Raw genomic sequence first — 14651 nt, 5'->3', positions numbered from 1 at the left:
ATAAATCTTAGAGTTACAGAGACAAAGTTCAGAGCAGAGACTGAAGGAATGACCATCCAGAGACTGCCCTACCCGGAGATCCATCCCATAAACCACCACCAAACCCAGACACTATTGCATATGCCAACAAGAGTTTGTTGACATGAGCCTGATAAAGCTGTCTCCTAAGAGGCTCTGCCAGTGCCTGACTAATACAGAAATGGATGCTCACAGCCATCTAGAAGACGGAGCACAGGGTCTCCAATGAAGGAGGTAGAGAAAGTACCCAAGGAGCTGAAGGGGTTTGCAGCCCCTTAGGAGGAACAACAATATGAACTAACCAGTAACCCCAGAGCTCCCTGGGACTAAACCACCGATCAAAGAAAACACATGGAGAGACTCATGGCTCTAGCTGCGTATGTAACTGAGAATGGCCTAGTTGGTCATCAATGGGAGGAGAGGCCCTTGGTCTTGCAAAGATCATATGCCCTAGTATAGAGGACTGCTAGGGCCAGGAAGCAGGAGTGGGTGGTTTGGGGAGCAGGGGGAGGGGGGATGGGATAGGGGATTTTTGGAGGGGAAACTAGGAAAGGGAATGACATTTGAAATGTAAATTTAAAAAAAGGAAAAAAAATAAACAAATCTTTAAAAAAAAATGTAGACCACTGGCCACCCAGCACAAGCCAATCAGAAGCCGACCCCCGTGACCCACCAATGAAATTTTAGATTACCTATCATGTTCTCTAAAAATAAAACTAACATAGTTGCCAATCAAAGCTGTATTAATGTTACTGCTTTGCCGCTGCCACATTAGAGATTATCTGGTTCTTCTAGAGAGCTCCCTTAGTTCCCTATAAGAGGGCCTGCACACCTTCGTCTGAGGTCGCCATTTTGCACAAGAGTTGCTGCTGGTTGTCTCTGCAGAATAAATGTTCTTTGTCTTTGTATACTCTCTGGGTCTGGGGTGGTCCTTCAGTGATTCCAGATCCTCACATCCTCACAGTGATGGAACAGTGACTGAGACTCCTCTCAAGCCCCACACATGAGCCGTGTGGCCGCTGGCTTATTTTTTTTTTTTAAAGATTTATTTATTTATTATATGTAAGTACACTGTAGCTGTCTTCAGACACTCCAGAAGAGGGCGCCAGATCTCTTTACGGATGGTTGTGAGCCACCATGTGGTTGCTGGGATTTGAACTCTGGACCTTCGGAAGAGCAGTCGGGTGCTCTTACCCACTGAGCCATCTCACCAGCCCCCACTGGCTTATTTTTAACCTGATCTCATCCCAGGCACCTGCACAGGCACCCTGCAATCTCATAAACCCCAAAAAGATGTGGAAAGGTACACACCTTTGACCCCAGCACTTGGGAGGCAGAGGCAGGAGGATCTCCGTGAGTTCAAGGCCAGCCTGGTCTACAGAGTGAGGTCTAGGACAGCCAGGGCTACACAGAGAAACCCTATCTCAGGAGAAGACATCAAAATCCAAGTAAATAAATACCAGTGAGATCATGTGACTTACTGTTCTCAGGGACACCCTATGAATCCCTAGCCTCTCTTCCTGTTGTCAAACACAGTGTAGGCCAAGAGGCTTCTCTTGGACTCTTCATTTAGGGTGCTCCATCACCATGGGCTGTGTGGGGGGTGATCTTGGGAAGTTTCAGTCAGGTGGCCCAAGTCCCCAGCCGTGATATCGGTACTTCCTGCTGGGTAAGCCATTTACTATTGTCCCATCCTTTCCCAGTGCCTTCACTCCACAGCTCAGCAATAAGGACAGTTGGAATGAGTCACCCAACCCAACACTCACTTCCCCCTACTCATGCTTCTGACCTAGAGGACCCTGCCCCAACTGGCTTCCTTCTGAGCTCTTCCCCTACAGTCTCACAAGCACTAGGAGAGCAAGGGAAAGAGAAAGGGAGCCAGGACAAAGAGGGGCGTGGTCAGAAGTGGTCCCCAGTGAGAAGCTGGAGCGTGCCTTGGCACTTATCAACCTGATCCCTTCATTGTTAACAATTTATTGGGACAAAAGCCAACATGGACACAAGTGGAGGGGAAGGGAAAGGCCTCTCACTGGAGCTCACTCTGAGTCTAGGGTGGCCCCTATGTCTCTGGATGTTTCTGGGCAACTCGCATCTTGCCTCTGTTCCGGTCTTTCACCCTTCTGGGGCGCAGCCACTGTCTCAGTTTGCCACGAAGCCAGGTGCAGAAGCAGACCCCTAGGCAGAACTGGAGTATCTGGTAGCAGAAACCCAAAAGTCGCTGGCCTTTCTCACTCCTCAGCTGTTTGGGGATAGCATAGGCCAGCCACGCAGTCAGCAGCGTTGTGGTGACCATCAGGAGGATGGTGAGCGATGGTTGGAACTTCGTCACCGGTAAGGCCCCGTGCACGTACACGCTGAATATGGTGTTCAGGTTGCAGTAGCTGCAGGGGACAGCGGACACAGCCTGTCAGGTTGTAAATCTGGGTCCTAGATGGCAACACTCATCCTTTGATCACACAGCTGAATCTCTCTGTGTGAGGGTGTTAAGGCTTGCTTGCTTGCTTGCTTTGGTTTTGGAGTTTTGCCCAGGGAATACTAGGACAATTTCATCAGAGATAGAGAGAAAAATGCAGTTAACAGGTCTTCAGCTTTCCCAAGAGGAGGACAATGGTGGGGGGAAGGACAAAGCTGAAGTGCTGAAGTTGAAGGTTAGTCACACAGAGGATACACAGCCTTGGCGAGGGGAGGGAGTCTTTAGTGAGGGCAAGAAGCCCCAAGTGTCAGGGGGATAGAGAGCAGGAACAGGAAGAGCAGGCAAAACCTCCCCTAGGAGGTAGCTACAGCGCTAGCTGCCTCTGTGTGTGAGTTTTGACACAGGTCTCTTGTAGCCCAAACTAGATATGTAGCCAAGGATGGCCTTGAACTCTAGGTCCTTCCTGTGTCTGCCCAGCTCCCTATCATTGGGATGAGTGAGGTGCACTACCACACCAGGATCTGTGCCGCACCTCTCTCTCCTCGAGGCCCCCCAGGGGCATTGTCCCCCCCACTCACCTGTAGTATGGATCCACCACAGACAGATGGAAGGTATAGATCCCATTTCTTTGGCCAAAAATAACCCTGTTGTTTGTCCGGCCACCTAAGACCTGATACTCGACATTCGGCCACAGCAGGGGGTTGTCCTTGTTGTCTTCATGGCAGCTGACATAGTTCTGGGGACAAGGACAGAGGTGCTATTCCCGATGGCCTTGGTCTTGGCCTTTGTCTTCACACAGCACATACTCACTTCCCCTCAACTTCTAAGCAAACCCATGTATGTAGGGTCTTGGGCTTCATAACCCTCGAAGCCTCCTCCCTCTGCCCTTCCCAGGACTCCTGGCAGGATATTCAATCGCCTCGCCAACCACACAGGCATGAATTGTGTGACCTCGGAATATGATCTTATTCAGAAAACCAGTCTTTTAAGTGGTCGTTACCTTATCTGAGAGACTTTTGTGAAGCCTAGGCTGGCCTCGAACTTGCTCTTCAGTCTCCAACACCACAGGGATATGATGGGATGACTGAAACCGGCGCACAGCGGCAAAGGTGCCAGGGTTTCATGTGTTCTGGTGACAGTGGACAGTGGGGGCAAGTGCGCCTACCTCTCTGTTCCAGAGGAAAGGTTCTTCCTTCTCAATATCCGATTCAAAGGTGCTCCAGTTCTGGGGCTGTGACCGGCAGTTTGCAGTGGCAGCTGTCAAGGAGTATGAATAGGTGGCTAGTCCATTTATCTCCGAGATGACATACTCTGCGTTCATGATTTCTTCTACAATCCCATTCTTCCACCTGCAACACAAGGCGAGGCTGACAGCCTCAACCACAGGACAGCGATGGGGTCAACCCTACAGGAGGACACTGACAGGGTCATCTGGACCGGAGGACACTCATGGGGTCATCGGCCAACCTAGACAGGACTTCAAGGCTATGGAAAGCCACGTCTGATGGTCCATGCCTGTGGTCACACAGCACTCCTGGGGGTGTCTGTGCAGGAGCTCCAAGCTAACCTTGGTTGTAGAGTGAGTTTGTGACCAGGCTAAGTGAGACACTGCCTTAAAACTGTCACAGGACAGAATCATGTTCCAAAGACAGCTCTTAGCAACATGGTCATTGAAGCTTCCAGATAGTCAGAGGTGATCGCAACTTATCTGACAGCTTCCAGCAACTACAGAAGTTCTACCTCCAGAAAGCTTTAGCAAGCAGTCACATACACTCCCCAAATTTCTGTATATTTAGGAGAAAGTCTGCATGTATTCAGCCTCCACACAACTTTTTAGCAAGATTTTCTTTTTTTCCTTTTTCTTTTTTTTTTTTTTTTTTTTTCGAGACAGGGTTTCTCTGTGTAGTCCTGGCTGTCCTGAAACTCACTCTGTAGACCAGGCTGACCTCAAACTCAGAAATCCTCCTGCCTCTGCCTCCCAAGTGCTGGGATTAAAGACATGTGCCACAGCTGCCTAGCAAAGTTTTCTTTTAAAGACAGAATCCTGCTGTGTAACCCAATCCTGCCTCAACTTCCTGAGTTCTAGGATCACAAGTATCTACAACTGCACCTATCTGAGTGTCTTTGAGTCTCTATGTGGCCGTGACTTCATTATCATCATCTGCCTGACAAACTCCTAATCATCCTTCAAAACCCAACAACCAATCATGGAAACTCAAACAGTGCTCCAGGTGGGGGGAAGGAGTTGGGAGTGAAGTAGATGAAAGGAAACCACAGACTGCATAGAAGGGGTCGGAAGAAAAGATGCAATCCTGGTAAAGTGGCATAAGACATTGCAGTACCTGGAAGGTTGAAGCAGGAGTAGTTCGAGGCCAGGCTGAGCTACATAGTGGGTTAGAGGCTGGTATCATATGAACAAAAATAGTCAGAGGGCCACTGTGTGGATCTCAAGTCAAGAGGAAGCAACCCCGGGGATGAAAGTGTGTCTCACACTACAACCTGGGGGTGTGCTGCCTTAGCTTCTGGCTCAGTAGCTGAGCCAGCTATGGGGCTGGCTCAGGACAGCCAGAGTTGGTGTGAAAGGCCAGTGAGGAGAGAGGGGCAAGGAGGAGAAGCTGTCCAAGGGGGAGGGAACGGCCGGGGTCTTACAGTTCCACCACAGGTTTCCACGGCTTGTCGTAGTAGACTAGGCGCGGGCAGCCCAGGTCCTTGTACTCGTAAAATACTATCAGGTCATCCTGGGCTTCACCATTGTGGTTGATGGGGTCATATGCTTCCCTTTGAAGAGACAAGGCACACAGTGACCAGCCGCCAGCCAGCCGCGGCAACTCACGTTTGTTTATTTTCTAAATCACAGGTTCCAGAAGTTGAACTCAGTCCTGACCGCCACTGAACTCTCCCCAGCCCAGGGCTGACCTAAAACTGAACCTGCTCCACCTTCTTTCTCCCAGACTCCTGTCTGGTAAGACTGATGGGGGAGGGCCCAGCCCATTGTGGGTGGAGCCATCCCTGGGCCAGTGGTCCTAGGTTCTATAAGCAAGCTAAAAGCAAACCACTGGGCTTTCGCATCATTGAGGCAAAAATCTTCTGAGAAGTGTTTCCTCACACAGAAGCTAAGGTTCCAGGCGGCCAAGGTCATACCTTGTGCTGCAGCAAAAACTTGGTAACATGCAAGGGTCACCCAGGTGGGGCTGGTTCTGACAGCGTGAAGGCACTGAGAGGCCACAAGAGGCCATTGATGAAGGTTCAGCCTCAGTGGCAGTTGATGGCCCCTGACTGAGGGGTCACACAGAGAGGGTGAGGCCTGGCCTCATGGTGAGAGCCTGTGCTAGGCCATTGGTCAAAGTGTAGCCTCTTTTCACAGAAGATTCCGGGACTGGGGGCAACCACTGAGGACAGCAGCGGGTGTGAGGTGGAACCAGCCTGTGTCTAGCCCACAAGCTGTGTGTGCTGCACAGGGCAGAGCTGTGAAGGCCCTGTGGAGCCCAGAGGGTCCTGGGTGAGTCCCAGATGTGGGGCACCGAGCTCGGGACCACATCTTCAATGCTGGATCTTGGTTTTACTTTGATTCGGGTGGCTGAGGCTTCGCTTGAGGCAACATGCCATGTCAAAGGAGAAGCCTTGTGAAGGGAGGGCCCCCTGTACCCACTAGCAAGGTGCCCCTGGGCCGATTCAGTTTTAAATCAATCACCCTTGTTCCCTGGGGTCTCTCTCCCAGGGTGTGGAGGACTGGGAGGTGTGCAGCATGGGACTTACTTCTCAATGGTGTAAGTGTAGTTCTTCTGCAGCTGCACGGGGTTCAGGATTCCCATGGTGCAGGCGGAGATCTTGCTGTAGTGGAGAGAAGTGGGCAGACCCAGCAAAGGGACTGGAGACTCTGGGACATGACAGTGGTGGCGGCAGGGCAGGGCACTAGAGGATCACCAGCCAGGCTGGGGGTGGGGGTGGGGTGGGCAGAAGCTGGGATACCTGGCCCCGGGCTTTGGAGGGCAGGCACTCATGATGATGCCAGGAAGGATCCCAAAGCCTTCTTAATCAGTTGAAAATGTGAAGCTTACAGAGATGGCTTACACTGGGGAGGGGCTCACAACATGTGTAATGCCACCTCCAGGGGTGTGACACTTTGGCACTTTGAAAGAATTTCTACTTTCACACCCACATGATCATACAGTCTCACACACACACACACACACACTTACTCACTGTGGCTGGCTAATTCCCTCCTGACCCAGGATGGGCTGTTTCCACGGATGTAGGGTTTTGGGGTTCTGACTTATTATAGAACCATTAAGCATATACAAAAGTAGATGGACTGAGGTCACCTCGCTATAGTGATGTGCCAGCCCCACCCTGCCTCCTCCAGCACCAGGGCTGTTACACTTACTTTTGCACAACAATTTTCTTTGTCATGTCACAGCCAACTGAGATGAGCGTGGACTGCAAGTAACCGAGGCAGAAAGGTGGTCACTCACTCCATGAGGAGCCACGGTCCACCCTGCTGTGCTGGGGTACTAAGTGGGACAAGCTCCCACACCTGATCCTGACACAGTGCCTTTTAGTGCATACCTCATCACCCCAAGTTGAAGCAATGTCTCCAGGGATTCCCCTCAAAAGTGCACAGCCATACACATTGTAACTTTGTGTAAAAACTGCATCTCTTCTCCTTTTTTTTTTTTTTTTCCAGACAGGATTTCTCTGTATAGCCCTGGCTGTTCTGGAACCCATTCTGTAGACCAGGCTGGCCTCGAACTCAGAGATCTGCCTGCCTCTGCCTCCCAAGTGCTGGGATTAAAGGTGTACGTACACCTGGCCTGTATCCCTTCTTGATGAGTAATATGTGATTGACATACAGGTCATATATTCTGTTTGTCTGAGTTTCCCCACCTTTTTCCCACTGTTAATAATACAGCTGCCAATAATGCATGCACAGGCTTTTGCTTGCAGGCATGTTATTTTCAAGACTCTGGAAGCATCTAGAACAGAGGTACTTGACCTGAGGGTTGTGGCCCCCTCTAGCAAACTTGTCTCCACAACTATTTACATTATAATTCTTTTTTTAAAAAATTAACCAATCAGATTTAAGTATCAATAATATCATAATTTACAAGATGCCAACATAAATTTCAGAGCCAATTGATAATGATAAAAGCTTTATCCCAATATTTCTAACCTTGTGAAATCATAGCTACTTGTGGCTGGAAAATGCTATGCAGGTACAGGTCAGCAGCCATCTTCCTTCTCCTCACATTACAGTTCTTAACAGTAATAAAATTATAGTCTATGAAGTAGAAATAAAGTTTTTGTTTTTGTTTTTCGAGACAAGGTTTCTCTGTGAAGCCCAGGCTGTTCTGGAACTTTCTCTGTGGACCAAGCTGGCCTCAGTCTCACAGATCCACCTGCCTTTACCTCCTGGGTGCTGGGATCAAAGACATACAGCACCACTGCCTGGCAATGAAAATAATTTAATGGCTGAGGGTCACCACAGAATTTGGAATTGTACTGAAGGTTCGTGACATTAGGAAGGCTGAGAACCTCTGTTCTAGAAGTATTATCTTCTCTTCTTGCCCACGGATGATTCTAGAGATAACCAGTAAGAAACAGCACTTCCGCTGAGGACTCTCAGGAAACCTCCGCAGAGGGTTCTAAGGAATGGCAGTGGGCAACAGTGACCCCAGCAACCAGATAATATCACTGTAATTTTGCTTCCAAACTAGGGCCTATCTAGTGTGGTAGGACCTGCTCCCGTGACTTAGCACAGGACTCAATGTTAGGCAACACAGATCCGCACATACCAGAGGCTTTAGGTCCACACACGAAAGTGTCTTGTCAGCTATGTCCACGGTTACGGAGGAGATGGCATGGCGCTTGATGCTGCAATGTGACAGGGACAAACCTTTCACCCATTCTGCCACACCATCCATCTGTCCACCCCCTCAATCTTATACCCTTTGTCCATCTGCCTGCTATCATATCTGTCATGGCTACTCTTGCTGGTCAACTTGACACTGGCATGAAGAGAGAGAACCTCAGCTGAGAATCTGTCCCAGTCAGATTGGCCTGTGTTTTTCTTGATTAGTGATGGATATGGGAGGGTTCGGCATAAAGTGGGTGTTGCCATCCCTGGGAGAGTAGTCCTGGGTTGTATAAGAAAGCAGGCTGAGCTGGGTGTGGTGGCACACACATTTAATCCCAGCACTTGGGAGGCAGAGGCAGGCGGATTTCTGAGTTTGAGGTCAGCCTGGTCTACAGAGTGTGGTCTGGGACAGCCTGGGCTACACAGAGAAACCATGTCTTGGAAAAACCAAAAAGAAGACAAAGAACAAGGAGAGGGGACTGGTGAGATGGCTCAGCAGTTAAGAGCACTAACTGCTCTTCCAGAGGCCCTGAGCTCAAATCCCTGCAACTACATGGTGGCTCACAACCATCTGTCATGAGATCTGACTCCCTCCTCTTCTGTAGTGTCTGAAGACAGCTATAGTGGACTCATATACATATAATAAATAAATATTTTTAAAAAGAACAAGGAGTGGAGGAGGAGGAGGAAGAGGAGGAGGAGGGAAGCAGCTGAGCAAGCCATCAGGAGCAGCCAATGAAGCAGCTGTCCTCTATGGCCTCTACATCAGTCCAACTTCATTTTCTGATTCAGCTTCCCTCAAAGCTGGACTGTGATTGGAATGTGTAAACCAAATAAATCCTTTCCTGTCCAAGTTCCTTTGGGTCATACTGTTTATTAGAGCATCCAAAAACAGACTAGGATACACACACACACAACAAAACACTTACACACAACACACACTCACACGCAGACACACACTCATACACACACACAGACATTAACATATACTCATACAGGCACACACTCACACACACCCATGGAGTGGGTTGGCTTAATACTGCTCATATTCTAATGCTAATTTGGGGACCCTCAAGACTCTTTGCTCTAAAGAGTCTACAAGTAACCCCTGAAACCCTGCTCCCAAGTTAATTCTGACTGGTGAATATAGATGCCATAGCCAATAGCTTGGGGAGAGAGAGAGAGAGAGAAAGAGAAAGAGAGCGCTGTGCTTGCTCACAAGAGCACCATCATGGGATAAGGGCCAAGACAACGAGGCCCAGAGGGCTGACTAATGGAGCTAAGAGCAACCCACATGAAACATAGTAAGTACTAAATGGGGTTATCAATAGGAGGTAGATTCTAACAGCATGGAGGGTGGGCAGCTGCCCAGCTCTTGTGCTGCTTAAAGCATTTTAGAATATAAGGCTGTGTGTGTGTCTTTCATACACATGGGAACATAAATGGTCTAAGGCGGGAAGAAACCATGTGCAAGGATTTGTTAAGTATTTTAACTCTACGCACTTCTCTCTCTCTCTCTCTCTCTCATACACACACATTCACACACACACTCTCTCACACACACAGACACACAGACTCTTTCTCTCTCTCTCTCTCACACACACACACACAGACACACAGACTCTCTCTCTCTCCCTCTCTCTCTCTCACATACACACACACTCACACACTTTTCTACCCAGGCTGGCTTCCAGCCAAGGCTGACCTCAAACTCCTGCTCCTCCTGCTTCCATAGCACTGAGGTCACAGCTACACGCTGCTGCACTCAGGACCTGAGGTGCTGGACCTAGAGCTCCATGCATCCTGGGTGAGCGCACCACCAAGGATGTCCGGGCCCAGACCCCGCACAGAACTTCAGATCAATTTTATCATCATGTTCCAAAGCTGAGGTTGCAGCTCTGCCCCGCTTCTACTGTGCTCTGGGGACCCCTGTAGATATCAGTGTGGAAAGCCTAGGGCCCCGAGACTGGGTTACATACCTGGCAGTGAAGTTGAAATCTGAGTTGCCCCAGTGATGCTGCTGTTTGAGTTCAATATCCTATGAAATGGTAGCAGGGGCAGACACCAGATAGACAGAGGGAGGGAGATAGACAAGACACACGGATGTCAGCCGGGCATGGTGGCGCACGCCTTTAATCCCAGCACTCGGGAGGCAGAGGCAGGCAGGTTTCTGTGTTCGAGGCCAGCCTGGTCTACAAAGTGAGTTCCAGGACAGCCAGGGCTATACAGAGAAACCCTGTCTCGAAAAACAAAACAAAACAAAACAAAACAAAAAAGACACATGTATATCAACCCATTGGGATGAGCTGGTAAGAAAGGGTGACTGGTGGGCACCATGGGGGTGCCTATCTATCAGCTGTCCAGCCCCACTATGTTCTATGTCATGAGTGACACCAGTCCTAGGTGTCCCCCATGAGCTGCAACTGTCTTCCTGCTCCACATTTAATATCCCAAGGTGTTGCTTGAAGTATAGGCTTGGCTAAGTCCTGCCTACCAAGGTGATGTCATGTAGACTGGCCATGTGTTCCAAGGTAGCAACACGCAAGTCCAAGCTCCTGCCATGATGGGTGCCAGGGGAACAGATAACATGGCTCTAAACATTCCTGTGTATGGTGCTTCCCTGACTTCCCCCGTGACAGGGCATGTGTGGGTGGTGGCTGCCTGTCTTGCTCAAGGAAGAGAAGTCAAGGCCTGTGTCAGAAGGGAGAAGGGAGATTGATCTTTTCAGAGCGCACAGCAATGCTGGCACAGGGGGGTTGAGCACAGTGGCCCATTTTTACCATCCAGTCCTTGAGAGGTCAGGGCAGGATGATATCTGCCAAGGCTGTCCTGGCCTAGAGAGCAACATTATGTCTCTCTAACACTAAACAAACAAGCAAAAAATGGTGCCTGGGGTGTGCTTGGGTTTTAGTCTAGACTCCCAACACAGACACGGACACATACCAGTTTGTACTTAGAGTTGCCGTCAAACGTATTGCCAAACTCATTGAGGCTTGCCTTAAACCCCAGGGCATGGGGATTGCTGACCATGACCTGAAACAGAATGCACAGACAGTTGTCCCCCAGGTAACAAGACACTGGGGGGACCCCTGCGTACCCTCAGCAAACAGAAGCCGGTTCTGAGCACAAGCTCCTAGGTGCAGCATAGTTAGTCACCTGGAATCTGCCTATTAGCTACAGTCTTAGAGCCCAAAGGTCACTGAGCTGTAAGGCACAGCAGAATGGCAGGGACAAGAGAGGGAGAGTGGGAGTATGCTGGAAGAACCCTGACTAGGAGCAGGAAAGAGACAAAAACAAAAACAAAAACAAAAAAAAAAAAAAATGAGCCGGGCGTGGTGGCGCATGCCTTTAATCCCAGCACTGGGGAGGCAGAGGCAGGCGGATTTCTGAGTTCGAGGCCAGCCTGGTCTACAAAGTGAGNTCCAGGACAGCCAGGGCTACACAGAGAAACCCTGTCTCGAAAAACAAAAAAAAAAAAAAAAAAAAAAAAAAATGAGCCGGGCGTGGTGGCGCATGCCTTTAATCCCAGCACTGGGGAGGCAGAGGCAGGCGGATTTCTGAGCTCCAGGACAGCCAGGTCTACAAAGAGAAACCCTGTCTCGAAAAAACAAAAAAAAAAACAAAAAAACAAAAAAACAACAAAAAAAAAATGAGATGGAGGAAATGATAGAGGAGATGGAGGAGGAGATGATGGAAAAGGTGGAGAACGAGATGGAGGAGGGGGAGAAGGAAGGAAAAAGGAAAAGGAGGAGGAGGAAGAGGATTAATGTGGAGGGGGAAGGCAAAGGGAGAAGAGAGGAATAAGAACTTCTGGGGTTACAGCCTGGCAGCACTATGGAGTATGTAGCCTGTGGGGCAGAAAGATGTGGGGACAGGCTGAGGGTCCTCCTATGGTCCAGGCAAGCGTGTGCAGGCGGGCTCCATACTCACCACAGGGGTTGGGTTCTCGCCCTTCCGGGGTATCATGAGGGCAGACAGTTTCAGCTTGCTATTCATATCTATTGTGAACATTGTATTGATCATGGTGCTTTCCAGAAGTTCCACCTGGGGGCGGGGCGGGGGGCGGGGCATGGAGGAGATGGCAGGCTGCAGGAAAGACTGTTCCCCAGCCCAGTCTCCCGAGGCAAAGGACAGGTGAGGGGTGATGCTGTGTGCTACGCAGGGACTCTTCTCCTCCTTCTGCTGGAAGCCACAGCCAGACCCAGTGCTCCCAGAGAGCCTTATGGAGCCAAGCATCCCCGCTACACTTTTCTAGAAATCGTGGTCTTACAGAATGTTTTCTTTCGCTTGTTTCTTTCGCTACTGAGTAGTGAACCTGCACAGTGCCATAAGCCATGCATAGTCTCCACTCGTGTCCCCTCTCCCAGCTACTCACCAGGGCATTTTTGATTGGGGACCCACCCTTGAGCCACACACTTAGCCCCATGGTCATTTTTTTTTTCTTTAAAACAAAGTCTTGTAGAGTTGTCCAAGCTTGAAAAGAATTTGTAATCCTTTTACCATAGCCTCCCAAGGAACTGGGATCTCTCAGATTTTCTCCTTCAGTCCCCCCACACCCCCCCGACCATGCTAAAAGTAGAGATGAGCCCAAGGAGTACCACACTGAAAGGTGATTCAGCTCCATTGTACGAGGCCCTAGGTTCCCCGGGACACCAGCTCCCCGGAAACAGACAACCACAAAGCTCACGGGGTATTGACTTGCGTCCTAGGGATGCGTCACCTACGTTACATGGTTGAAGCGCCAGCTTTTCATCCATGAGAGAGGACTGCACATTCACTGTACACTTGTCAAAGTCATAGGCTGCAAAGTGTGGGTCAGCAACAGGGGTGAGGACCTGCAGTATGCCGATGTCCTCAAAGTGGATGCTTGTGTGTTTAGACCAGAGAGGCTGATGGGGCAGCTATGGGGAAAGCAAGTCCTGAGGTCAAATCAGATTGCTGCTTCTTTGCTCTCGGTCTTGTGTCAAAGGACAGGGTCTCACTTTGTAGCCCACTGGGCTGGCCTCACAAACACAGCAACCCTCCTGTGTCAACCCTCCAGAGAACTGTGAATGAAGTGTAGATCCAGCATAGTATGCCTAGCTGAGTACTTTAACAAGCACATTTTTATTGCCTTCATTTATTGTGTGGTGCACACATGGCAGAGGCCAGAGGACAACTTGGTGAGAGTCAATGCCCTCCTTTCAGTATGTGGTTCTTTCTTGGGGATAGAACTGAGGTCATCGGTTCAGTGGTATTATGAGTTGTGATCTCTGCAGTTCCTGAGTCCATGGGTCAAGTCTGCTTGGTGTGTGTATGAATAGAATGTGGCTTGGGCTTGGGATGAGCTTGGCCATACCTTGCATGCCCTCTCAGGAGCGACAACGTCGTCGCTGCTTCATATGTATATTTCACTGTTTTTCTTTGTTCTGCTTTATGGTTCTAAGTTTTTGGGGTTTTTTTTTTTGTTGTTGTTGTTGTTGTTTTTCTGAGACAGGGTTTCTCTGTGTAGCCCTGGCTATTCTGGAACTCATTCTGTAGACCAGGCTGGCCTCGAACTCAGAAATCCGCCTGCCTATGCCTCCCAAGTACTGGGATTAAAGGCATGCACCACCGCTGCCCGTTGGTTCTAAGGTTTTAACCTGGGGCCTGGTCCTGATTACATGGCCTGTGAGGTGTAGGGTGGGTCTCAGTGGCTAAAATGCTTGCCTACTATACATAAAGCCTTGGATTCGTGGGCAGGATACCTCCAAACTGGGCATGGTGGCAGCTGTCTGCCAAAAGAGCACTCAGGGGTGGAGGCAGGGTGATTAGGACTCCAGGGTCATTCTTGCTACATATAGGTCTAGCCTTAGCTACAAGAGACCTTGCCTCAAAACAAAAGGACACTTCACTGGCATGGTACCCAAGCTTAAGAAGGAAGGTTCACATCCCACTGTTAGCCAAACGCTCAGACACACTTTGATTACATAGGTTCCCATGTAACTCTGACTTCCATAGTACAGATGATCTTCTGCTACCAAAAAAGCCAGCTCGTAAGCATCTGGGGAAGAGAAAGAAAAAGGAGGGGTGATATGAGATGCAAACGATGGGGATGGAGTGGGGTGGGGTGGGGTGGGGGCTCAGCAGGTAGATGTGCTTGCTGTCAAGCCTGAAGACCTAAGTTTCATTGCTGGGACCCATTTAATAGAAGGTGATCCCGAAGTTCTGTAAGTTGTTCTTTGACCTGCACATACTAATCCAGGCACACATGCAAATAGCCTCACAGTTACCCTTGGCAAGAAATTAGCAGATGTCGGGCTGGGCATGGTGGCGCACGCCTTTGATCCCAGCACTTGGGAGGCAGAGGCAGGGGGATTTCTGAGTTCGAGGCCAGCCTGGTCTACA

The 14651-nt window shown here is 49.7% G+C and overlaps 1 protein-coding gene across 3 annotated transcripts in view; it reads right to left on the bottom strand.

Moving 5' to 3' along the window:
- Nucleotides 1–1481: 1481 nt before the first annotated feature.
- Catsperd (cation channel sperm associated auxiliary subunit delta) overlaps nucleotides 1482–14651 on the bottom strand; it is a 39942-nt gene continuing 26772 nt past the window's right edge. The window contains exons 11-22 of one of the 3 annotated variants that reach the window (XM_021149715.2): nucleotides 14225–14307; nucleotides 13010–13186; nucleotides 12216–12329; nucleotides 11229–11318; nucleotides 10265–10323; nucleotides 8224–8302; nucleotides 6816–6868; nucleotides 6188–6262; nucleotides 5081–5209; nucleotides 3597–3780; nucleotides 3010–3167; nucleotides 1482–2399 (exon numbers count right to left, since the gene is read on the bottom strand). In XM_021149715.2, coding sequence (XP_021005374.1) covers nucleotides 2078–2399; nucleotides 3010–3167; nucleotides 3597–3780; nucleotides 5081–5209; nucleotides 6188–6262; nucleotides 6816–6868; nucleotides 8224–8302; nucleotides 10265–10323; nucleotides 11229–11318; nucleotides 12216–12329; nucleotides 13010–13186; nucleotides 14225–14307 — 1523 coding nt within the window. In that variant the 3' untranslated portion in view covers nucleotides 1482–2077. The remainder of the gene's footprint in view (nucleotides 2400–3009; nucleotides 3168–3596; nucleotides 3781–5080; nucleotides 5210–6187; nucleotides 6263–6815; nucleotides 6869–8223; nucleotides 8303–10264; nucleotides 10324–11228; nucleotides 11319–12215; nucleotides 12330–13009; nucleotides 13187–14224; nucleotides 14308–14651) is intronic. The other 2 variants (XM_021149716.2, XM_021149717.2) reach the window with 2 other exon arrangements.

Source organism: Mus caroli, chromosome 17, assembly GCF_900094665.2.
Source record: "Mus caroli chromosome 17, CAROLI_EIJ_v1.1, whole genome shotgun sequence".
Lineage (NCBI taxonomy): Eukaryota > Metazoa > Chordata > Mammalia > Rodentia > Muridae > Mus > Mus caroli.
The sequence above is the reverse complement of the archived record's forward strand: the minus strand, read 5'-3'. Positions and strand labels throughout refer to the sequence as shown.